This window comes from Melopsittacus undulatus, chromosome 9 (assembly GCF_012275295.1).
Source record: "Melopsittacus undulatus isolate bMelUnd1 chromosome 9, bMelUnd1.mat.Z, whole genome shotgun sequence".
Lineage (NCBI taxonomy): Eukaryota > Metazoa > Chordata > Aves > Psittaciformes > Psittaculidae > Melopsittacus > Melopsittacus undulatus.
In genome coordinates, this window is record NC_047535.1 from 29,593,906 (window position 1) to 29,617,768 (window position 23,863).

Below are 23,863 nucleotides of genomic sequence, written 5' to 3' on the forward strand. Positions count from 1 at the left end.
TGCTCAGACAAGATAGTCATTTGAAGGGAGAAGTGTATGGTGGTGCAGGTGATGCTCTGGAGCAGGAAGAAAGGAGCCCTGGGAAGCAGTAATAAGGTGTTAAGTTTGACAATGACAGGATGAGATAGCACTCTACAAGACAGTTCTGCAGATGCCAGGTAAATACATCTAAGGTGGAAACTTGGAGGAAGTTGAAAATGTTTGTACAGAAGCTCTGGCTTTCCAAGTGCTTGCAACATTCAATCCCTGTGAATGGTCTCATCTCTGAAATAGTGTGTTTTCAGACTCTAGGAAATGCTGAGATCTGAGGGATCTTGCTGGCTGAGATTGTTCTTTGAAGAATGTTTCCTGCCAGCAGACAGGAGAACTGCAGCTAAATTAATGAAGACCCTATTGTGCCCATCAGAAGAAAAGATGGGACAAAGAGCCTGGCATTGTTCAGACTTTCCCATCCAGAGCCCATTAATCAAAACTTGTTCTCTCCATGGGTCTTAAATTAGGAGTGGAGTCACTTGTTCATGACCCCAGCAGCTTTGCACTGGACTGAATTTAACTGTGATGTTCATAAGTGTGGGAAGGGAAAATAAGATTAGCATATTCTGAGGTTTTATTTGGAACATGAACTCTTGTTCTGGGGCTGGCACTTAAAGCAGAAGCAGGTAGTGGACAGTGCATATATTGGGCAGTTTCTGTCATCTCTGGAGACAATTTCCTCATTAAAGTAGGTGTTAATGCTTCAGTTTTCCACTTTGGTTGTGCTTTAGCAGGTAGCACAACCTGATGACAAGCACAAGTGAAAGGACTTGTTCACAACTGGAGTTGTGACCCACAGCAAATTACAGACAGTAAAAACTTATGGGTTTGTTCTGTTTTGGTCAAAAGGGCAGCAGTTATTTAGGTGAAGGTTTACTGGTGTTTGAACTGATTATGGTCTGTGATTACAGCAGTTCGGGCTTCTCTGTTAAAAAAAATATGAAACCAAATGACAAATGTATTTCATGTTTCTCCACTGTTCTGTTAGTATTCCTGCTGATGGAAAGGGTGAAGCAGTTCATCTGCAGCTCCATCCCATGATTCCCACCTGCCACACTATCTAACATTCTCAATCCAAGAGTTGTGACCAGAGTTTAGAAACAATTATTGGGAGGATGAAATACATTTCTAATCTCATAAAATTGCATTGGAAAAGTTCTTTCTCCCCCCCTTCTCTGAGAGGGGAATCTCGGTATGATCTGAAGTACTGAACAGATCTCCAGAGTTTAGAGAGGCATGGAAAGCTGCAGTACTGAATTCTAAATTTGTTGAGAGCCTCTGACTTGAAGGGAAATTTCCCCTTCTTTTTCAGGATCCAAAAGAAATCAGCACAGTTTAAGATCTCTTAATTTTAGACACACCTATTGTTTTAATCATCCACTTATCTGAGGAATGGAAAAGGACATTTTTTTGTGTTTTAGATTAAAAATAGTAACTTTCTACTTGGAAGGGAGCATCTGACAAGCAAATCGAGATGCTCAGATGGTCATTTATTAACCTATTTTGGGAAGAAGCATTTTTTAATATACAAAGCTGCAACCACACAGAAAACCACCTAACCAAACCTGACCTATAAGGTAGCTTTTGTCTGCAGGAGTCTGACTAATACTATCTTGGTTGTGTCTTCTCTTTGAATGGGGTTTTAGAGTTACTCTGTTTTTCTTGCTCTTCCTACATTATGTTGGAGCAGAAAATCTTGACCTTCAGGAATGGGGTGAGCAATTAGATGTTTGTTACCAGATTGACTGCAGCCTAAAGATGCGTCCTTTGGTAAGTCATAGCCTCTTTGGTGTCACTTTTCTGCAGCAGTTTTTTCTCCCAAATGGGTTACTGCTTATCTTGCACAGGTATTGTGAGGTTTAGTTTGAAGTCTCTGCTCCCTGGATACAAAGTTGTATAGTGTCATAAATTAGATTCTTACTTAAGAATAAACTTACACAAATGACATTTAAGAGTAACTTTCCCCAGGTATGTTCCTTTAGTTCCGTGTTAAGTATTAAATTATATGGTGAACATCAGCTGAAGCTTCCCAGGCTGCTTAGGTAAAGTCATTAAAGATAAAGTCATTAAAACTAACCTCCTGCATGGGAAATTTAAAATTTAAATCCTTTATAAAGTGTTCTGAAGGGTTTAAAGCTGTAACAGAGAAGTTTTCTGGAGCTTAACACATTTCTGTACCCAGTTTCCAAAGTAGCTTAGCCATGCAAGCCAGAGATTTGCTTGGAGTCACCAAGTGCAGGTTCCTAATTTGCCAGCCACTAATGTATTTCGGAGCCATTCTTTGTCCTCAGACTACTCTCTTGCTTGTAGCAGAATGGCTAATGACTAAGTGGGGAAAAAACATTGGTCTTTATCCTTACCCAAACCCAGGTTAGTGCAAAGAACAGGTCAGCTCATCAGCCAGGAGCATCAAGTGCCAGCATCTTAACAGAACATCTTCTTGATGTTTGCCCTTCAGTGATGTGTCTTAAAAGCATGGGTAATATTTCTCTTATTAAAGATTAGACCATATGGTTGTGGGAGCTTTTAAGATCTATGGGTCAAATCATTAACTGTGCAAGGTGCTGCTAGTCTGCATAAGGAAATGCTTTCTCAAGCTGCTCTTGGAGGTCCAAAGCTGCTGATAGTGTTGTACCAGCTGTGTCCCCAGTACTGAGAACTGGGGACACAGCTGAACTTGCTATGCATCAACTCAAGTTAAGTACCCAGCATAAACCCTTAACAGCAACTAGAACACCTCCTCTGTTGTTTTTCAAGTGCTTCTGGATACAGCTCATGTGCAGATCATGCCTGCAAGGTTAGTGCTTGAACTGTGGTGTAGGTGCCTAAAAACAGATGCATGTTATCTTTGATTCTCTACTAAATCCTACAAAACCAGTCATGTAGGAAATGGTTAGCCTGGAGCACAAAGGGTGGAATCTAAATGGGATATGTTAATATTTGGATAATAATATAGCTTTAAAGACCAGGAGGTATTGTGCTCCTTTCTGAAGTTGTTGTCTTATGTTTGCCTTTGCTTAAAGGACAACATATATTGCATAGGGGAGCAAGGACCTGCTGGTGAGCTACAAGTGGTGTCATGGTGGTTTGTAGATAAGTTCTTACTCCAGAATTTGCAGCGGCAATGCAATGGGTTCTTCCTAGTCCAACTAGACTGTGTCTTGTGTTATTGTCAAGAGGGAGATATTTGGTAGCCTTGTGCTGATAGATTACGTGAGTATTGTCTCCTTCTGAACAGCTGCTCCAGCTTTAAGTAGGATTGGCAGCTATCATAAGGTAGTGGTTGAAAATAAGGTGTTTCCAATAAACTTAGATGAGCCCATGCAAGAGGCTTTGTGCAGGTTCCTGGTGCTGTTTGCAGCAAGACTTGTTTTCTGTTAGCTGTGGCCACATAGGAACAGGTTACAGATATACTGAAACAGTTTAAATCAGTATATATAAAGAGTACTTGTGTTGACTTAAAGGCACTGGTCATTCATCACAATGAGTCAAGACCTTGGTCAGAACAATCAGGAAAATCTAGTCCCAGTATGAATCCAACCAGGAGATGGCAGCATTGATGCATGCAAAGAGTATTTCGAAGTTGAAATGCTTCCCTGAACCAGCAGGAAAAATGAGTATCCTTCAGTTGGGAGATGTGCTGGTTTAGCTTTACATAGGTAAATATTAACAAAATAGGCCTAGTTTTAGCTTTTGTCCCTAATGGGCTAATGCAAGTCAGTAAATTAAAAATGCATTTCAGTTGGCATCTAAATACTGGAGTCACATTTGAGCTGATAATGATTTAACAGGATTTTGAAATTCAGTACTCCTAATCAGAAGTGGTTATGGCATTAAAAGCCTGGAAAGTTAATAGATGCTAGTGCTGTCATTTCTGCATACCTGTCCTGTAAAGCAATCGTAGCTTTACTTGAAGCTGTAAAATTGGGTTTTGTTAAAGCTTTAATCTAAAAATCCTTGAGCCTTTTGTTTCAGTGTTACTGTTTTCCTGACCTTATGGTATGTATACATGTGCACTGACATGGGGAGAGGCTGATAACTGGTGTATTGGGTTACCTGACCTGGTAAATAAGGAAGGAGCTTGGTCTGTGGGATCTTGATTCTGTGTTTCTGCTCCCATCAACAAAAAGGAATGAGCGTGGTCCCTATCAACAGGGTGCTGTTGTCTGATGCTTTCAGCAACGTAGCTGAGGGCACACTGCTGTGCCCTCTCCATGGCTGGCTATACAGATGTTTGACAGAGCTAATTTGTCACAGGGTCATCCCCAGAACTGGTGGGATGCACCAGGAATGGCCCGAGTTTGATGGGCTGTATTGTGCTCTTCTGTGGCAAGCAACAGGCTGCATTTACGCGAAGAGCCAAGAGATCTAAAAGCAATTTCTTCCTGGGTTGTCAGTGACCAGGGAGGTGAATGGGCCTCCACTGTGCAAGGTCACATTATTGTCTGTCCTCCACATCTATTTGTTTAGTAGTTGATGCATCTAAGAAGCATGTATGTGGTCAGTGGCTGCAGAGCATCTGCACAATTACATTTAATCCTTACGAGTTCAATTTACTTATAGCTTCCAGATTAAGTATGAATTCTCTTGGTGCAGTGTTATCATACTGGTGCTGCGTGGCCATATTTAGCTAAGAAAGCAAACTGTGGAGACGTGTATTGTATTCTTCTAACTTTGTCAGCATTGCCTGGAAGGTGCTGCAGTGATTGAGATCTAAGCACAGTGGATTTGAGACTTTTCTGAACTCACCTGTCCCAGGTTGTTACTGTCTTTAAAATCCTGTGGGATAATAGATAGGTGTGAACCTAATCTTGCATACTTCCCTTTAGAGACCTGTGTTTGACATCAAAAGACTGCTGGGATTGTTAGTGATGGTAAGGTATGAATGTAGGAACAAATCAGGTAACACATTGTACATTCAGGTGCACAGTGAAAATGTCACTGTTCCGTCTGATGTTAGCAGTTGCAGCTCGTGGCTTTTTGCGTACCAGAAGTGCCCTATGGAGCCAATCTGACAGCGCAGCCCGGGTGACATGAGCCTGCATTTCCTTTCATAACAGCACAATGTAATCACTCTTTTTGTTCTTGTGCAGCCACAGGCTCCCTTGTAAGTGCAAATTCAAATGGGAGAAACATCAAAAGTTAATTTGAAATGAAATGCACCCCAAGTAGTCTGGGGGAAATGGAGACATTACTTTGAGGCCACCCTCCTCCTGCCAAAACTCCAGCACCCCAGATGTCAGGAAGCCACGCTGCGCTCTTTGTCTGGTCTTGATTGACTGGATTGTTTTCATCCGAGCCTTTTTAAAGCTTTCCTCCTGCCACCATGTTTTTAAGGAATAAAAAGCTAATATAAGGACATGGAGTGTTATGAAGCATGAAGTTCTATAAATATTTATGCTGAACTATCAAAAAAACTTGACAGCTCTTATTTTCTTGACAGATTGGGGTCACTTGTTATTTTTGACCCTGAGAATTGAAGAGCACATGGAGTTAGATCTGTTTGTAATGACTTTGGATATTGTTGTCTGGTAAACTTGTAGGAATGTAACAGGATAACAGACTTTTTTTTTGTGGTCTCTCTGTGAAAATGGAACTTAAGCCTTGTACTGTGTTACCCACACATCATCGCTCAAGTTGCTGTTCTGTGCAATGTGGCAGTGAATTCCTGAACTTCCTTTGGCACATGTGAGTTTGAGTTAGCAGATGGGTTTGTCACTTCCCATGGACAGCTTTCACCTCGGTTGCTCTTGAAGTGTTCAGTGATCACATTTGTCTCTAGGAACCACAGTGTGTTCCTGAGGCCAGCACAGGATGGGAACAAGGAAGGCTAAATATCTGGCTTATAGTGTCCCCAGTGTTATGCCACCAGTCCCAGCACTGCTTTGTGTATCTCTTGGGCCAACTGAAGACAAACTCCTGATAAAAGTGCTAATAAACAGGTATTTTCTGGAGACAGGAGAGGCTTGTAACTCTTGAGGATCCTTATTCAACATTATGCACACATGAGCTTAATTCCTGCCTGAAGCTGAAGTGGCAGGTGAACATTATAAAGCCAGGTCTGTTTTTTTCAGCAAAGCTGGAGCTTTGTGGCAACAGCCATGTTATTACATCCAGCTGCCTTTCTTGCCTGTAAATTCCTTGTGTAGGAAAGGATCACTCTGATGGTTCACACTGAATTAAATCTAATGTGTTTTAAGGTAAATCTAGAATGTATTGTGTGTGTTTGAAGCTAGCTGGAGTGTGTCTTACCATCAGTCACTAGGGGGCACAAAGGAACTACCTAGGAAAGAAGCTTATTCTTCCAAGTCCTGCATTTTCAGTTTACCTCTGAAAGGGGGGGAGGGGGGCGGAATTCCTGTGGCTGCCAAAAGACAGGATGGCTTCAAAATTCTGGTTTCATTGTCTACTTCTAGTTTAGAAGTTAAAAACTTCAAGGGGACTTCCGTTTATGTATGAGCACAATTTTGTGTTCAGCAGGTACGTAGCTCAGAGCAAACACGTGAGCTGCTCATTGAGAGCTTTTAAGTACAGCTGGTGTAATTACTAAAGTTGTTTCCTGGTTTCTCAGTTTTCTGTACTTGGAACCATCTCCAAATGTGTCTGCTATATAAAAAGTAAGGCAACAAAAGGAATTGTTCTCTGAACTTGTGGTTCTTTTGCAGGTTGCCTGCCTCATACGGGTTCCATCCGAGGTAGTCAAACAAAGGGCCCAGGTTTCTCCTTCCTCGAGTACCCTCCAGATTCTCTCCCGCACCTTGTATCATGAGGTGAGTTCAGAGCAATTTCCAAACAAGTTACTTGATTCTTCCCACTCAGTTCCATACATGTCCAGAATCATTCCTGCAACTTTATTCCAGTTCTGTGTTCTCCCAGCACTTTCCCATCTATTCTCTCTGTTAAAAGTGATTGGCATGTTATGTTTAAGGAAACCAAACCCCCACCTTTCCCATGTGCATGCACTTACATGCACGCTCTATAAACAACTCTTTCCACTTCTTTTCATATGAGATACCTACAATAAAAAATAAATGTAAAAAGGGGATTTAGCTTTCCATTTTCCAAAGCTCTGCTTGTTTTTATCGTAGAATGGTTTGGGTTGGAAGGGACCTTAAAGCTCATCCAATTCCAACCCCCTGCCACAGGCAGGGATGCCTTCCTCTAGACCAGGTTGCTCCAAGCTGTATCTAGCCTGGCCTTGAACAGTGCCAGGGATGAGGCAGCCACAGCTTCTCTGGGCACCCTGTGCCAGCTCCTTGGCACCCTCACAGGGAAGAGCTTCTGCCTTATGTCTAATCCAAATCTACCCTCTGCATGTCCTTGTAAAAAGTCCCTCTCCAGATTTCTTGGATGCCCCCTTGTACTTATGCCATGTTCTGGGAAAACAGAACATTGGAATCTCTGTATCTAGAGTTTGCTGAAGGGTTTCCAGTTTTTGTAGCTGGCTTTAGAGGGGGTGTTCTAAAGGCACCATTTCAGAGAGGCTCTGTAGGAGCTCTGGAAATGAGTGCTTATCCAGTATTTGTAGCTTTTGAAAAATAAGGGCTTTTGTTATCTTTTCTATAGTTATACTGATCCTTCCTGTAGAAACCTGTTCACCACTGTTTTTACTGAGTCTCACAGGGGTATTTTTCAAGTTTATTCTGTAAGAGAAAGTGACTCCTGACAATACTGTGGGGGAAAATATTGCACGTATTTCTGTGTGAAAGGCCAGGAAAAGGAAGACATTAATATGACCTTTAAATGATCCACTTGATTTTTATTTGCTTGTAAATAAAAACTATTGTGATAACCCTGTGCAAGAGGGTCACTGAAGCTTCTTGCTTGAAGAATGGATTGATCATTCTGCTCTAAAAGCTGGTGCTCTCAAAACTGTATGGTTTTCCCCTTGTTTATAGCTGGCAGAGAACCTTAGGTTTTGCCAAACACTCATACTGCCCTGTAAGATAATGAATATAATCTCACATACACTTATAAAGTTGTAATGATTTTTAATGTTATCAGCTAGTTAAAAATATAAAATGTCTTGATAAAAGCTGTGAATCAAGACTAAATGTGGTCAGGGAAAGTTGCAATCCTATAGGTTCATTTTTGCATGGGCTATTCAAACAGAAAAATAGTAGATTCAAAATATTTATGGGGTAGTGCATACTTTTAGACCAAAGTTTTGGGCAAGTAGAGTTTGAAGTAATGTATTTCTGTATCTTCTTGTGCTTTTAATATTAACTGTAAGGCATATTCTCTTTTCTGTAACTGATTATTCTGAACAGTGGTTAAATGATCTTTGAAATGAACATAAAACTCTGGTACTGTGAGTCATGGAATACAGTATGCAATGCTATAATCAATATAGTCAATTTGCAAGAAGTTCATGTCTGATACTCAGGCTACAATGATCACTGATAAACTGTGGTCTTTGGCAAACTAATTCCCTATAGCTGATGCTTTCTTTTGTTGGCTTACAGGGTATTCAAGGACTTTATCGGGGTTACAAAAGCACAGTATTAAGAGAGGTAAAACACTTGTTTTTCTCTTTTAATTGATTCCTTTGTGTCACTTTGTTTTCTAACACCAGATAGTACAATTGAGATCAGTTGCTCTAACCGTAAGCTCTAAATCCTAGGGTGTTTCAGTCTAGGTAAGTTACTAGTTTGTGATTGAAATAGAATACTGATAATGTGCACTAAGAAAACCTATGATATATGTGAAAGATTGTCTACCACCCTGTGTCTCAGTTCTATTGCTGCTAAATTGTGAAAGGATGGAAATGTGTATGTTAACATGATGAAAACCATGAAGTAAAATACTGGAAACTTCCTCCAGTGCTGTGATTGCATCATTTGTAGCATGCATGCCAACAGTGGTGAACTGGTGGCATTAGGCCAAGTTTGGCACAGACAGATTTAGGCATTCTTTAAATATATTTGTCAGCAGATGCCAAAAGATTATCTGTCATCTGTTATATAGGGAGGATTGTGCTCTCTTTTTAAATGGGTGAAAGCAATGCATTTAGTCATCCAGGCTGTAGATGTGATACGGCATTACTTAACTCTGAATCAGAATACTTCACTGCTGGAAAAAGAATGATGAGGCTAAAAATATTTTGGCCTGCTTGGCAGAAAATAGCTCCTAAACTAAAATCTCTTAATAAATGTACTGTGAATGACAGGATTAGTGTCATGGAAGTGTTTGATGTGCTGTGTGAAGGCAGATTGTAAGAGGTAGAAAAACACACTGATGAGATCCCAGTCTAAAACTGCTTCAGAACTGGATCCCAATTGGTGCACCATTAGCACCTCAAATAAAGAGATAAGGTTCAATTGCTATGAAAACATAAGAGCTTTTGTCCAGGAAGGTTCTTAAGTACTCTGTTCCATGTGCTGTGTGTGGGTTTGTCCTCTCCTTATGTAACTTGCTGAATAAACGTTTGGATCTTTGCTGCTTTTGTGTTTTAAACACAGGATCAGGTCTCTTGGCTGTGTTGCGTTGATATTAAAGCCAGTTGCAGAGGCTTTTCAAGCCTTCATTCAATAGCTCTGCTTTTAAAAGCTTTTCTTCATGCTGAAAGCTGTTTTTAGGACAGTTACGTTAGCCGGCTCTTGTTACAGCTGTGGTATAAGAAGGGATATTACCTAAAATAAATACCAAATATAGAGTTCCTTAAAATGCTGACACATAATAATTGATTGAGTCTAATTTTGGCAGGTCTGAGTGTTTAAAAAAATCACTTATTTGTTCAGAGATGACACCTGCTTTTCTGAAATGTAAACCCCACCATAGCTTTGTCCTGTACTGATTTTCTGGCTCACTAAACATGGTATTCACTCAGATTTCATTTGGAGACGGGCAAAAAAAGGCCAACAAATGATTTTGATTTCTCTGAGGGCTTCTGAATAAATGAATAAATTTGGATCCCGTTGCATACAGATTTTGCATACTAACAGGTAGATAAAACACATGGTTACCACTGGGTGCTGTTCACCTTAAAATCTGTTTTGACACATGTCGGGGTGGTAATTCATTTGCAGACCATATTCATGGCACAGCGTATGACCCTGCTGAGAGAACTTTGTTTACTCAAAATGGCAGCACTTTGCTGGAAATTTAATGGGGGTCCTCTCCATTATGTATATTCATAAAAGATCTTTCAGAACTGATTTCAGTTGAAATATTGCTTTTTGGGAGAAACTGTCCAATCGAATGAGAAATAAATGAAATGTGCTTTCTCTTCCAAATGAATCAAATCAGAGGTGATGTTTAAAAGAAAAACATCATCTTTGAATTTAGCACTGTTAAGGCCATTGCCTTTTTCTGACACTAAATGTTGTAAAGCAATGTCCGCTTGAGTCAGAACCTGCACCTGGAACTGTTGTAAGCCTGACACTTAATCTTGGTGTTTTCCCTTCTCTTCAGGGACGCTTCTTCCTTTAAGGAAAGTCTTTATTTTCAGATAAAAATCTATATTAATTCATTATTGGACATATCCAGGTAGCTGCATAGCATATATAAACTGATACTTAATTCCAGCTGACTTGTATGCATATAGACTTTGTTCACATGCTTTGGTTCTTCACTTACACAAACCCCTTTGTTTAGTTACATTGGAGTGGGGTTTTTGTATAGAGGGGCTTCAATGCATAATTTCTCATGGAAGAGGCTGGGAATGTTGATGCTTTTCAGATGATGATATTCTTGCACTGCCAGAATTTGAGAAAGGTTAATTTTAGTTGCTGCATTGAGATAAAATTTTGCATATTACCTAAAGCAGTGCCTGGCCAGAGATGTGCTTGCCAATTGCTCTGACTTAAGTGAAAGTCAGTCTGTTATAAATGGAGTGAATGTTGAAATCTTGTCTTTATAGCATAGCAGATCTTTTCAAGACAGCCTTATTCTGTTCCATGTAATTTGCATTAGCTGCTGTGCTGCTTCTGTTCTGGTGCAAGGTAGTTGCTTCATCCTCACTCTTTCACTTATCCTTCTGTTTTCTCATCAGAAAAATCTCTGTACAGATGAATACTGGAAGAAAAGGAAAATGGATATATGTGGAATGTTTTTGGAAATAACTTGGTGTTAACCTCAATGCTTGGAAGTTTTGCCTGACTCTTTCACCTACCTCCTTTTTGGTGCCTCTTCTCTCACATTGCCATTACATTTTGGTCTTTACATCTTTCTTTGATGCAGTTACACTAAACTAATCTGAAAATCAAAAGGGAAGTGAGGTACAGTGCCTCGCTCTGTTGGCAGTAGTAGCCCAAAAGAGACATCTGTGCTCCAAGAGGAAACCTTTTGTGATAAAGCACAAAGCGGGAGCGTGGTTATTAGGTTGCTGAATGAGACTTTGAATAAATTGGAGGCTGTGAAATGATGTGGAATTCCCATGATGTCATTTCCAAAGCAAATCCAAGTGAGAGTTGTCCTTTCCTATGGGTGTAGTGTACCAGTGTGCATCGGTGTGGAAACTGCTTCCTGCTACTAAAAGCTGCCAATGAACAGGTAAATTTATTCATCTTTTCCACAAAAGAGACAAGTTCATTTGTAAAATCTCATAACAAGGCAGGAGCAGCCTATAAATCCACTATAAATCCTCTAGTATTTCTTAATGGGAACACAGTTCTGCTGCTGAGGTCTTATATAAGCAAGTGGAGCCAGATTTTTAATTCCTGCATAATTCATTTTATTAACTATGACCAAGTAGAACATCTGTTAAAATTCCATAATGTTCAGTTCATGGGAAAAAGAGAGAAACCCCTGAGTTCCCATTGGAGCATTTCCATTCCCATTAATGCTACAGGACTCTAGCAGATGTCTTAAAAGATGTTATGAATGACAGGGCAACATAAAAGAAAAGGAAATGCCTTGTCCAGTTTTCCTGTGTAAAATAGCTTGCTGTAGAATGAGTTATTTCACCCTCTGTGTGTCTGTGTGCAGGTTGTGGCTTTGCACAGGCAGTGCCACGCTTAGCTGTAGTGTCCCTTCTGTTGGGGGTTATCATAGTTTGGAAGAACTGAGTGAGTCCTGAGTGGGTGTTCTGTGTGGTTTTAATCTGATTTGTTACTTTTATAAAGTACTGCAGATGGACTGGGCCCTAGCCCAGAAATAGGTTGAAAAGGAGCTAAAATTAATATTGAACCTTTCCTTAAAGACAAAGGGGATGGAGGAAGACTGGCTCTTTATAATTCACAGATGTCTTGAAAGGAGACTAAGGCTTCTACAAACATAGAATAGTTTGGGTTGGGAGGGACCAAGGATCATCCAGTTCAAGCCCCCATGGCCAGGGACACCTCACACTAGATCAAGTTGCTCAAAGTCCCCTCCAGCCTGGCTTTCAAAACGCATTCCAATGTCAGTCTTTGTGCAGGTAGCACTAAGTAAGCCTGTCCTCTATGTTGCCTCATGGACTGAAGGCAATTCAGGCTCTCTGCTTGAGATGGGCTCTGTTCAGGTAGAGGTGGTATTGATGCTTTACTTGACAATGTCTTTCCAGAGCTCTGAATTTGAAAGGAACTACCAATAAATCTGAAGCCACTCTTACAGTGTGCTGGTGATATTACCCGCAGAGAGTTAGCACTTTGGGAATCTTACTGTTTTAAGTTAGTACAGTTGTGGGTAACTTTGGGTTTTTCCTATTGGCTTGTTTGGGTTTTTTTTTACTTCAGTGTATGCAAGTTAGAGCCCTAAGTGGATAAAGGCAGTTGCTGCTACCCTGGGAGGGAGAGAGCACTCCATGCTACATTAATTTTGGGGAGGAGAAGGACAGCTAGTTAAAAGTATGCTGTTGCATTCATGAGTGGCAGCAGTCTGATGAGCAGGCAACAAATTCGGGCTCTTGCCAATCTCAGAAAGCCAAGAATTAATAATGTCTCTGAGGAAGAGGAGGTACTGTTTGTTGTATGGGTGCCTGACTAGTGTCCTGACATAATGTGTGTATCAAAAGGGATATGGAGGATATGCAGTGCAGCCTGTGCAGAAAAAATACCTACAAAAAAACCCCTTCTTAAATGACTTACAAGCTGGGACAGGGAATCTAAAGCAACTACCAGCCAAATGGGCCTCAAAGGCTCACCTGCTGCCTGTTCCTAAATGTAAAGAGTGCAGAAAGGATGCTGAGAAGGTTTAGTGTAGAACTGTGAAACCCAGCTGAGATCTGTTGCCCCTGCTGAGGGAGGGAGGGGATGTGTGAGCTCGAGAGGGAAGAGTCTGCGAACAGGGAGCCTCGCTTGTTTATCCACCAGAGGTAGTTCTGCACGCTTTTCTTTTGTTAGGACATCTTTACATAAATATCCTGTTCTCCTAGCTGTTAGAGGCTTTTATTAAGTTTATCTCTGTTGCTGTAGGACAGAAAGAATGTTATTAATACATTCTTTTTCTTGCACAATTAAAACTTTGATCTTCTGTCGTTCTCTGTATTACAGAGCAGATGTCAGTAGAAACAGGCAAACGGGACACTATGTTAATATAATACTTGAAAAAAGAAACTTCCTCCTCCATGAAATATGTGCAGGAGCTGTGTTTTGTTATGTTCTGGAAAACTGAGCTGGTTTTGTTTTGTGATTCTGGATAGGTTTAACCAGGAATTTGCTGTGCAGGATTGTAACACTGGGGTGTTGGCTTGTATTGAGCAACCAGCATTTCTCTGGCTCGGGTATTTCCACATAGAACAAGTCTCATGAAAGGGATAGGGACTGTAAAATGAATTAACTAGCTGGTCCCTGCCACGTGCAAAGTTGTGCAGAAGTTACATGACATGATTAATGGAAGGTAAGTTAACAAATAAGCCTCTGCTTCCCCCTACTCCTAAACACTACTCTGTTTTGGAAAGGCTATCACAGGGGCTGTATCAGCTCTTGTAACGCTTGTACACTTGTGTCCTGGTTATCTACATTCAAGGAATTTGAATTTTGAAAGGTGTATAAGGGTTCACAGTAGTTCTTGTGGGATAAAAGCAGGAGACGAGTCCATGGGGTAAGACGAGCTCTGCGATAAGGGCTCAGGGACAGCGTAACTCATGACCTGGAATGCTGAAAAATGAACAAAAGAAATAACTGTCCTTTGCTGTTGTAGGTTATGCTTATTACCTTCTCCATACAAATGCTGGGATAGTACTTGGAAATGAAAATGGACACCTCAAGAAGCATTTATAAATGGCTTTTGCAGACCACAAAACAACTCTGGGTTTTCTGATTTACCAGTTGTGGAAACAGGCTTTGTGACATGCTTGAATAGCAAATAAACTGGCCAGGGTGGACAGAAACCTAAAGCAAATTCCTTGCTGGAGTTTGGAGAGTTGGGGGTGGCTTCATTTATTTACTTTGTCAAGCATGTGCAGTGATCTCAGATTTTTCCAGCTGAATTCCTTCTCCGAGGCTAGCTGCAGTACCATATATACTGGTTAGAAGCAGAATGCAGCCATCCTTGCTGCCATTGATTTGCAGTTTATTGATGGAGCATACAATTATTGCATCTGTCTGACACCAGTGATCTCTTCAGATGAAAAGAATTTCCTATAGGCAAAGTGTTTCTGTAGTTTGAAAACTCCAGCCTTGCATCTAAGGTCTTTGAACAGAAAAAAACCCACTTTGAAAACTATGTGTGCTAAAAACAGCCTCTGTGATTTGATAATACAGATTCTTTCCAAATGAATGTGTGTGCAAGTAGAGTCTTGCAGGAAACGTATTCTACCACATGCTTGAAATAGACACACTATTTCCATACATTCTCTAAGCAGCTTACTAAAGCATTTTTGTAAGTGATGTTTTCTGCATCATTCATAGTGTAGGAATGTATTTTGTGGGTCAGTAGCAACACTGTGGGCAAGGGCAAGTTGGGAAGAAGAAAATACTTAATTTTGTTCTGGTTTTCTTCATGCTGTGATAATTGTGTTTTTGTTGGTTTGCTTGTTTGTTGCTTTTTGTAATCTTAATAACATAACTCTATTCTTTACATTGCTTGGTTTTGATTTTTGCATGTTTCACAATGGTGTGAAGAGCACACTCCATGTGCTCTCTCCAGTGGAGAATGAATTTCCTCACTTTGTTTCCCCATGTAAATAGAATTATCTGGGACAAAGGATCAGGAAGTGTTTGCAAACACATAAAAGCATCCCTTTCCCTGATGAGGTGGGACTGTACCAGGAGGGAGGACAGGCACCAAGAGATGAGTCCTCACTGTAAAAGGAGGAGAAAAGGCTTAAATATTAAAAGTAGTAAATACCAAATAAGTGATTATAAAGTGTATTTAAAAAGCTATTTGGTAGTGTCATGCAATAAGTAACATCTTTAAAGCTTTCCAGGGCAAGCTGAGGGTATTAAAATTAATGGAATAACTTTGAATCTTCAGTCATTGCAGCCTGAGAGCATGACACTGAAGTCACTAATGGGATAAGACAGTTGTGCCTACTTCTGTAAAATCTGGCTGACCTGAACACTTGTGGCTTGTTGAAAAGCAAAACTGAAAGCATCAAACAAAAATCTGTGGGATTTTTAGCTGTGGTGGCTTTTACTTTTATTTCCACAGCTACATTCCACTATGGGCGACTGTATTTTGTCTGTCTAAACTCTTTCTGTAGTTCTCAGTGGGAGACAAGATTTCCTGTTAGTAAGCTGTGGTCATCCTGCTGATGGCTGCAGTGTTGCTGGGCTCTATCTGGTGGAGACTGTGTTTCATAGGTGGGTGAAGAAGTTTCTGTGTGTTTGTGCTGAAGTAGATAGTTTTCTAACACTAAAAACTGATGTGTATGTGGCTTATCTGCTTACATAAAATCTGTACAAAGACATAGGGATGTATGTACATGTAAAATATGGTATTATTTTTAATAATACCTTGTCAAGGGGTTAGGACTCTGAGGCAACTAGTCTTATAAATGTGATTGGTCTGGAACAGCAAGCAATTTAACAATTCTTCAAGTACAGGACTGTCTTTCAAGGATGAAATTCTTGCCTGAAGTAGTCCAAACACTGATTTTTACAGTGAAATACTTCCACCAGCAGAATCATGCTGCTGTCAGTCTTAATAGCAGTTATCTTGAGCTGCTGTTACCCAGTTTCTCTATGTCTGCTGAAAACCAGAAGCACAGTTAAAAGAATCAGCAATCCAAAATCAAAAACTGTTCCCCAAAATTCCTTGTATGATGTTATCTCAACCAGCAGTTCTGCTTTAACACAAAGACCCCAGTGTCTGCTCTTCTGGTCAAGAGAAGATGCCCTTCAGGCCCCAAGGGCATAGTGGGAGTTCTGGGGAGCAGGGCTGGCATGGGACCAGGAGCCTGGGCTGTCTGCTTCCTGCTTGCCCTTGAGCTTGGCAGTGACCAAGAGCTTTTACCACTTGTGAGTCTCTGGCCACTGACTGAGTGGTGGCTGTTGTCTTGCTTTATCTTTTATCAGAAAGATGCTTTCAGAGAGATGTTTTTGTATTCTGTAACTTGTTGCAATAGTTCAGCAAGAGGGAGGTCTGAGGGCACTGACATTTGAGTTCTAGTGATTTGTTTGGGGGAATTCTTCCCTTTCTGTTGCAGGGTTAGCATCTCTGTAGCTTAAAGTAGCAGGAAACAGTGGGCTTTGAGCGGAGTTCAAAGGAGGCCCTGATGTGTACCAGCTTCTGATATTCGTACAGGGTGAAGAACCTCTGGCAGTGGGGTGAGGCAGGCAGCCGAGGAAGATCTCCTCTTATATTATCCCAGCACTGACTGTAAGAATCTACTGCCCATAGTTTCAGGTACATACCCACAACCATAGAATTATAGAATAGTTAGGGTTGGATAATAATGTGCTCATCAGCAGTGCTGATTTTAATGGACATCTTAGTGCTTGAATTGTTGCTTGTTCAGGGTTTTGATTGCAGTAGTGATCATGATCTTCCATTTGCAGGTACAGCAGCAGATCTGGAGGAATGTAGCTAAAGCACATAGGAAAGAAGAAACTGATTTTAATCTAGACTGTTGCTGCTGAAACCATACCTTCATTTGACCATAAATAATTCCACCCAACCCTGACATGTCACTAGATTATATATATATATATATATATATTTTTACTCATGTATATACTTTCTTTGTTACTTGCTTACATTACATATAATGTTTATATATTAAAGTAGGCATCTGAGAAATATGAAACTGAAAAGTTAAATCTGTAACTCAAAGTTTATGGTGAAAGTGTGAAAAAGAAAATAGATCTGTGGCAGAGAGCTTGTGTAATTTATCACAGTTATGCTGATGTTTGGAAGCATGGCTAGAGAGGCACTTGGGAATAGTTCTTCCAAGTGTTTAATACAGATAATACTTGATTTTTCTTGAAATGCTATCTTATTATCATATTATGGGAAGTAGGAATCGATTCCACTGCTTTGAGTGTAGAAGTAATCCCCAAAACAGTCATCTGGGTCTTCAGAATATTTTACTGGCTTGTTAAGGGAAAAGAAGTTGATTTTGGGCACGGGAACTGTACCTTCTAATTTAAAACAAAACTGAATTGAAGCACAGTGACCTTCCTTATGTTTCTTCCTTGCTGTGGGCATACTGACTTGAGTGCTGCAAACTGTTATACACTAGAGGGCACGCAATGCCTGCACTTGCCACAATACCAGCCCAAGAAAATGCTTATCATGAGGGATCTAATCTCAGGATGACCTGTGGATGTTGAGATTGACTTTGCTTTGCAACTGGGTTGAGAGGCAGGATTAAAGGAAACATCAAATTTGAAATGTTACTAATTTTATTTGACTCTGGGGACTAGTCCCATTGAATTTCCTGGGACTAACTTGTATGAGTAAATGGAGTGTATGTAGTATGGATGATTTTAGGTGTTCCTATATTTTAACTTTGATATGAGTTGGTTAAGATCTATAGTTCTAGCATTCCCCTTGTATTCCTGCCCAGTGGAATAATGCCTGTGTGATCATAAAGAGAAAGGAGGTTGTATGATCATGACACTCTAGTGCCCATACTGAGATATGAAGTTACTTATGTAAGTTTTATGAGTTCTGAGGTTATGCGTTATTTTACATTTTATCGTCAGTTTTTGCCAAGATTCCATATTTCCTTTGTTTATCTATTGTTAACAAGAATATAATAAGCTTTATAATCTTTGGGATAATCCCCGTGTGGTGTGCACCTTAATTTTAGAACCCCATGAGTCTTTGTATGCAGTTAGAAATACATGGGGGGGATGAAGCAGGAGGGACTGATGGCAACGTGATTTTCATTATGTTTATAGAAATGCAGGCAAAGCAGGCCTGGTGTGTATGCTGCAGATGGAATGGTGTTATTAAACCAGGCTCTTATCTCACTTTTAGTTTTCTGTTAATTTTATAGAAACCAATAAAGTTTAAGCTCTGTAGATTTTCTTTTTATGCTGGTTGAATATGTGAAAACTATGTTCTTGCTTTTCAAAGCCAGCAGGTCTAGCTACAGTAGAGCTTGGCCTGAACATTTTGGAATCACAGCACAGATACAGCAATGCCAAGGCCACTCTACCAGATCCAACTATCCCAGGCTTGATTCTTTCTCAGTTAAGGATGCTAGTGATGCACAATAAGTGACACGGATTAATTTGTCGTGAGTAAACCGAGGCATCGCAATGCTCTTTCAGGAAGAACAAACCCCGGATAAGAGAAACAAGAAATAAGGCAGGATATTACCTGTGTTTTCCCATGGGAAAAGTACATTGTATTCTGCGTTTACATTTGACATTGTACAGTCTCTTCGCATGAAAGAGAAGAGCAAATAAAGAAGTATCTATGCATATCAGAATAAATAATGTGCTCACACCTCAGTGGGAGGTTATCTGCTCCCTTCTTGCTTTTGCTGATATGAACATCTGAAGTGCAGTAAAACATATTAGGAGTCTCATGAAATACAAGGCTTATAATAATAAGGTGCTTAACTGAAACATGTCTTGCTGACTTTAACGTACTGAATGCCAATTAAAGCAAAACTTGGCCCAGTATGAATTTTGCCACTGGCTACATACCTCACAAGGTTGGGGTGGATGGTTATTCCCCTTCTCTAGCCTTCCCAGCATTTTGCCTTCTGGCCTGTACAGCTGTGCTGCTGCTATACTTTCTATTTCTGGAAATGACCCATGCAGTTAGGTCAGTTTGTTTTAGCCTTGCTCCTTGTTGCTGAAGTAGAATAGCACATTTCCCCTAACTGCATGAAAGCTGGGGTAGACAGTCATGATAAATATGATTAATGGGCCTCTCTGCTCTGCAGCTGAAGGCTTCCTGAGATTCTGTGTCAACTGCGCTACAGCTCCCCAAACCAACGTTTAGACAGAAAGTGTTCCTCAGCTTCAATTAGCTTGATGGCAGTTTTAGTGAGGCTCTTATTACAGGAAAGTCCTTGCAATTGAAATAGGAGGCTGCAGAGGTAATATTGACAAGAAAAGCAATTAATAAATATGGGTGAATTTGGATGTTTTTCCATTCTGCTTTGTTTACCTTGTAGTTCCTTAGTTATGTTTCTGGGGACTGAAGTTAACTCTGGGTTTAGGTTAGTTTAATTTGATGCCCTGCTCATGAGATAGTAGCTATGCTAGGGGCTAGTAGCCAAGTGATGGTGACTTTGAGTCAATTATAACTTGTCAGTACATGGGATATATTTGTAGGTTACTGTTCTTTTTGTCTTCATTAATGTGACTCAAATACTGTATTCATAGAACTTGACAGAAAGTATCTTGTGTTGTCACTTTTGTCAGAAGGAAGAACGAATATTATATTGATGAAAAATGCTATCTAGAAGCTCCAGCAATTATCTGACTGCTCCTTCAGAAATGGAATTAAAGAATATAGAGGGGGAAAATCCCCACATTGATGGGAGTGATAATAAAATGTGATTGGCATCAGAGAACATTAAGCTTGCACCTTTCTGTTAATCAGCAAACATATTTGTGAGGGTAGTCTGAATTGTCCCCCAGACTGAGAGGACAGGCTTCTGCCCTGCTGTGGGAATTGCTGCTGTAGCACAGGCTGCTGAATGCTCTGCAATTGTAATGGCAGGAGCACATCAGCATTCTCAATAATTGAGTACAAGTCTTAATAGCAAATAATCCTCTTGAAGTTGTTCCTCCCTCCACTACAATCAAAAGAGAGCTTTGTTAAGGTATTAACTAGCAAATGAGCTGCTAAATACTGGTAATAACCTATTTCCCATAGATTGCTTTTTAATTATAGCCTAAGCTGTGTCCTGAAATCGCTGCTTAGGCAAACCAATGTTTACGGTCACTTCCAACCACTGTGTAATTGGCAACAAAGTGATTCTTTAAAGTCTTCACTGATGTTAGAACATACTTCGCTTATTTATTTCTGCCTGCAGACATACTTCTGTCAGTGTTTTTCTTCTTCGTTGTTGGAGTTTAGTTTAAATGCGCTATGAAATTGTTTTAGTTCTACTTCCGTGTACAATATGTCCTCATTAGATTTTTAGTTAGCATAGATATTCTTCCACTTAACTGTTACAAGAAACTTTTCCTATGAAGGAGGAGGAATTAACCACTTTATTTTTATATCTGTTGGTTAATACAAACTATTTATTTTGCTAATCCGTTGCAGCAGCCATTTAGAAAACTAAATGATGTTTGTTTTTTTGCAGGAAGTGAGTATTTTTTTTGTCTATTCATTGCTTTTTTCCTCCCTAGACTTCAATAAAGGCTGCATGTCTTCCAATATATCATTCTGCTTCCCTTCAAACCTGACTTTTTTATAAGGCAGCGCAGCCGTCACCATTGGCAAGCGTTAAGCTTGATAATTAGTTCAATATAGTGACCAATTCTGTGAATTATGAGTTCAAAGCAACATATGGACATGGATGAAATCAGATTTTGGCATTTCTCACTTAGATTGTTTCAGGACACTGCTGGAGCTTCTTTGATCTGTAAATAACAACTGCAGTTCAGGGCCTTACTTAAAATACATCAAACGCATTCATGACTTGTGCTTTTACATGTAGACCTCGCTTCTAGTTACGATTTTGAATCAGATTAATAAAGCTCTTCATGTTAGGAGATTTTTGTTGAGAAAGCTTCCAAAGATAGTTCTTGTCATTCTTCACATTTTAGGAGAAGCAGCAAACGTTTCTCTGTCTTAATGTGTACCCCAGACTGAATCAACAGATGCTTTATGAAGCCAAAAGTGACTACCTCCTGTGTTGCAGATCCTCTACAACATGATGGCAATGGGTGTCTTCCTTGACTCTTTAGCAGTATAAAACAAGTGAACCGAAGGTATATTTTCATTACACTGTGCAGTAACTTCAGTAACTCCTTGCCCTGCTGTAGCCTGCCCATAGCAGCCTTTTTCCTAGTTCTGACATTCCCATGCTTTGGATTATGCTGTGCCATATACCAGACAGTAGCTGGAGATAACCAGACAAGCTCTATTTGTTGCCCCTTAAAGATATACACAGGTGCTGACTTAGTTCAAGAAGCATCATTGCCTTTCAGTAGTTCACTAAGTGTACTTCTCTGGGCTTATCAGTTAGTTATAAAAGGGTTGTATGATTTCTTGGTAGCAAAGGAATGTGAGGAATTATGGCTTCTCAGTATTTTACCATCAGCTTTCTAGCTGGGTAACTCCATTGCTTCTAATTTGACTCTCAGTGTTTTGCTTAGGATAGTTCAGCATTCAGCAGTAGTGCAGTGGGGTGTTTCTGGTATATAGTTAGTGTAATTACTTGAGTTCTGCACAAACATTTAAGAGCTGTTTTCATTGTGTTCTTGGGTCTACTGAGTTAAAGTTCTTGCTCTATACAATCTCTAATATACAACTGTGTACTTGGTGAAAATTCACAGCAATTCGCCACCAGCCACAAAAACCTTATCAGCTTGAAAGTCAGCTGAAAAAAAAGCTTCTCTTCCAAGCAGCCCTGTCCCTTTTCTGTCTGTAGTCCCTTGATAAGATGTCAGATACCTCACACTTGGAGCATTTATTTGTGGGTGGCATATTGGAGAATGTGAGCAGGCATGTTAGGTTTTACCCAACAGGATCAGACCCATGTCCAGTCCAGTATGTTGTCTCTCCTTGGGGCTGGATGTGAAATCCTCGGGGAAGCTGGGAGGTAGGAAAGGTGCCCTGCTATGTTTCAGGCTCACAGCTGGCAGCTGTTGAAAGGCAAGCATTCAGCCTTCCTCAGTGAGTCCCTGTTGAGGACCCCTAACAATGACTGTAGAAGTAAGTACTACAAATCCTAAACCTTTACATTAACATGCATGTAGCTGGCTTAGATTTCTTTCACCACTGACAGATATTTTTGGGGGGCAGCTTCTATTTGCCTAGAAAAACAGATACTTCTTACTTATTCCCCATTTGTCTTTCCCTTCAAGGCTCTTCTCCACAACACCTTTATTTCAGTATCCTGCTTTGTAAAACATCATCTTACACAGAGAAACTTTTAATCTCTGTGGGCCAAATTGTGCTCCTATCAGTGTTTTCTGATTCTGGTGTCCCTCTCAGCAGAACTGTGGGCTGATAAGTTGGGCCACAACGCAAGTCCCTGTATTTCCCAGACCTGTGTGGCAGAGGCTTCTTCAGAGTGATTTCATGGTGTCCCTTACCTTTGTTGCAAGATCTTTTGAAGGCTGCAATTTGATGTCTGGAAAGTAATAACCAGAAGAAGAGCTGACAAAGCTATGGGCTTCGTTAGATGGCTCAGAAAGAGTAATTCTCACCATGAGGATTCTTGGCTGCTTTGGAACAACTTCTTCCCACGCCTGCCATGCTTGGAAGAGGATTTCAGTTCTGTGTCAGGGTAGGTAAAAAGGCTGTATGCATCCAAAGAACCCTGAGGTGTGTAGATGTAGTGTAACAAGAGAGGAAGAGTTGACGTCAAAATGCAACTGGAGCTGTTGTGAAAAAGAAACCAGCAGAGGACAAGGAAAGGCTGAGGGAGTGGCAACAGCAAAAACAGCAAAAACAGTGAAAGGAATTGTGTTTAGTTCCAGATTTTGACAAAACCTGATAATGGGAGCAAGAGTTTTCAACTGATTTGGTGCTTTCTTATCTTCATTGATTTCCCAATGCTCATGGGGAAATGAACATACTCATTGAAACGGAGTGTGCTCATGGACACTTGAGGGTTTTTGTCACGTACTCTGCCTGGCTGGAAGGCCTTGTGTTTTGCAAAGGGAACACCCTGCAGAAAGGAAATGGGTAGAGCACATAATTTTCAACGTGAGAAACGTTGGGGGATGCTTTCAGTGGGGTGTCTTTTTCTTGCTGGTTCTAAAGGCCTTTGGTTTCTTTACTGGCATTTGAAACTGAAGAGAGAATGCTACTGCTGGGACCATCCGTCTTTGTGGTTTTAATTATGTCAGTAGGTTTGAAAGGCTCTGCATTTTGGAAGATAAATGATTCAGTGAATTTTTATTCTTTAGCTTGAGTAGTTTGTATCACTGAGCCACTTAATTTGTACTTCACTCAGCTTGCTTAAGCTGAATTCTGACTTGACCAGTTGGGAAGGGATGGGATCACAGGGCTTGGAATTGGCTGAAAAGGGTATGGTGAAGAGCAAAAGGACAATGAGGTCTGCTTTGAGAAGGTGAAAGAGATGTCTCTGTGGGGGCTTTGGGACTGAATGTCAGCAGCGTTTTTATTGTAAATTAATATCTGAAGCTTCTGGGATTTGTTAGAGTTAGATTCTGATAAACATTATTCCTTTTTTGGTTGTCTCTAGTATTTGTATCAAAACTATATCTCATAAGATTATATTTTATGGATTTTTTAGTTATTCTTTTTTTATCCTCAATTTATTTACCCTTTTTGGTGCTCTGAAACACATGCATGTTTGCTGTGAGTGCTAATGCTTCATCCTAATGAGCAGGAATTTTGTTTTGGATTCTTA

The 23,863-nt window shown here is 40.3% G+C and overlaps 1 protein-coding gene across 3 annotated transcripts in view; it reads left to right on the forward strand.

Moving 5' to 3' along the window:
- SLC25A26 (solute carrier family 25 member 26) overlaps positions 1-23,863 on the forward strand; it is an 82,992-nt gene that overhangs the window by 10,550 nt on the left and 48,579 nt on the right. For all 3 annotated transcript variants that reach the window (XM_031049236.2, XM_031049237.2, XM_005149402.4), the window contains exons 4-5: positions 6,699-6,803; positions 8,499-8,546. In XM_031049236.2, the coding sequence (XP_030905096.1) occupies positions 6,699-6,803; positions 8,499-8,546 (153 nt within the window). The remainder of the gene's footprint in view (positions 1-6,698; positions 6,804-8,498; positions 8,547-23,863) is intronic.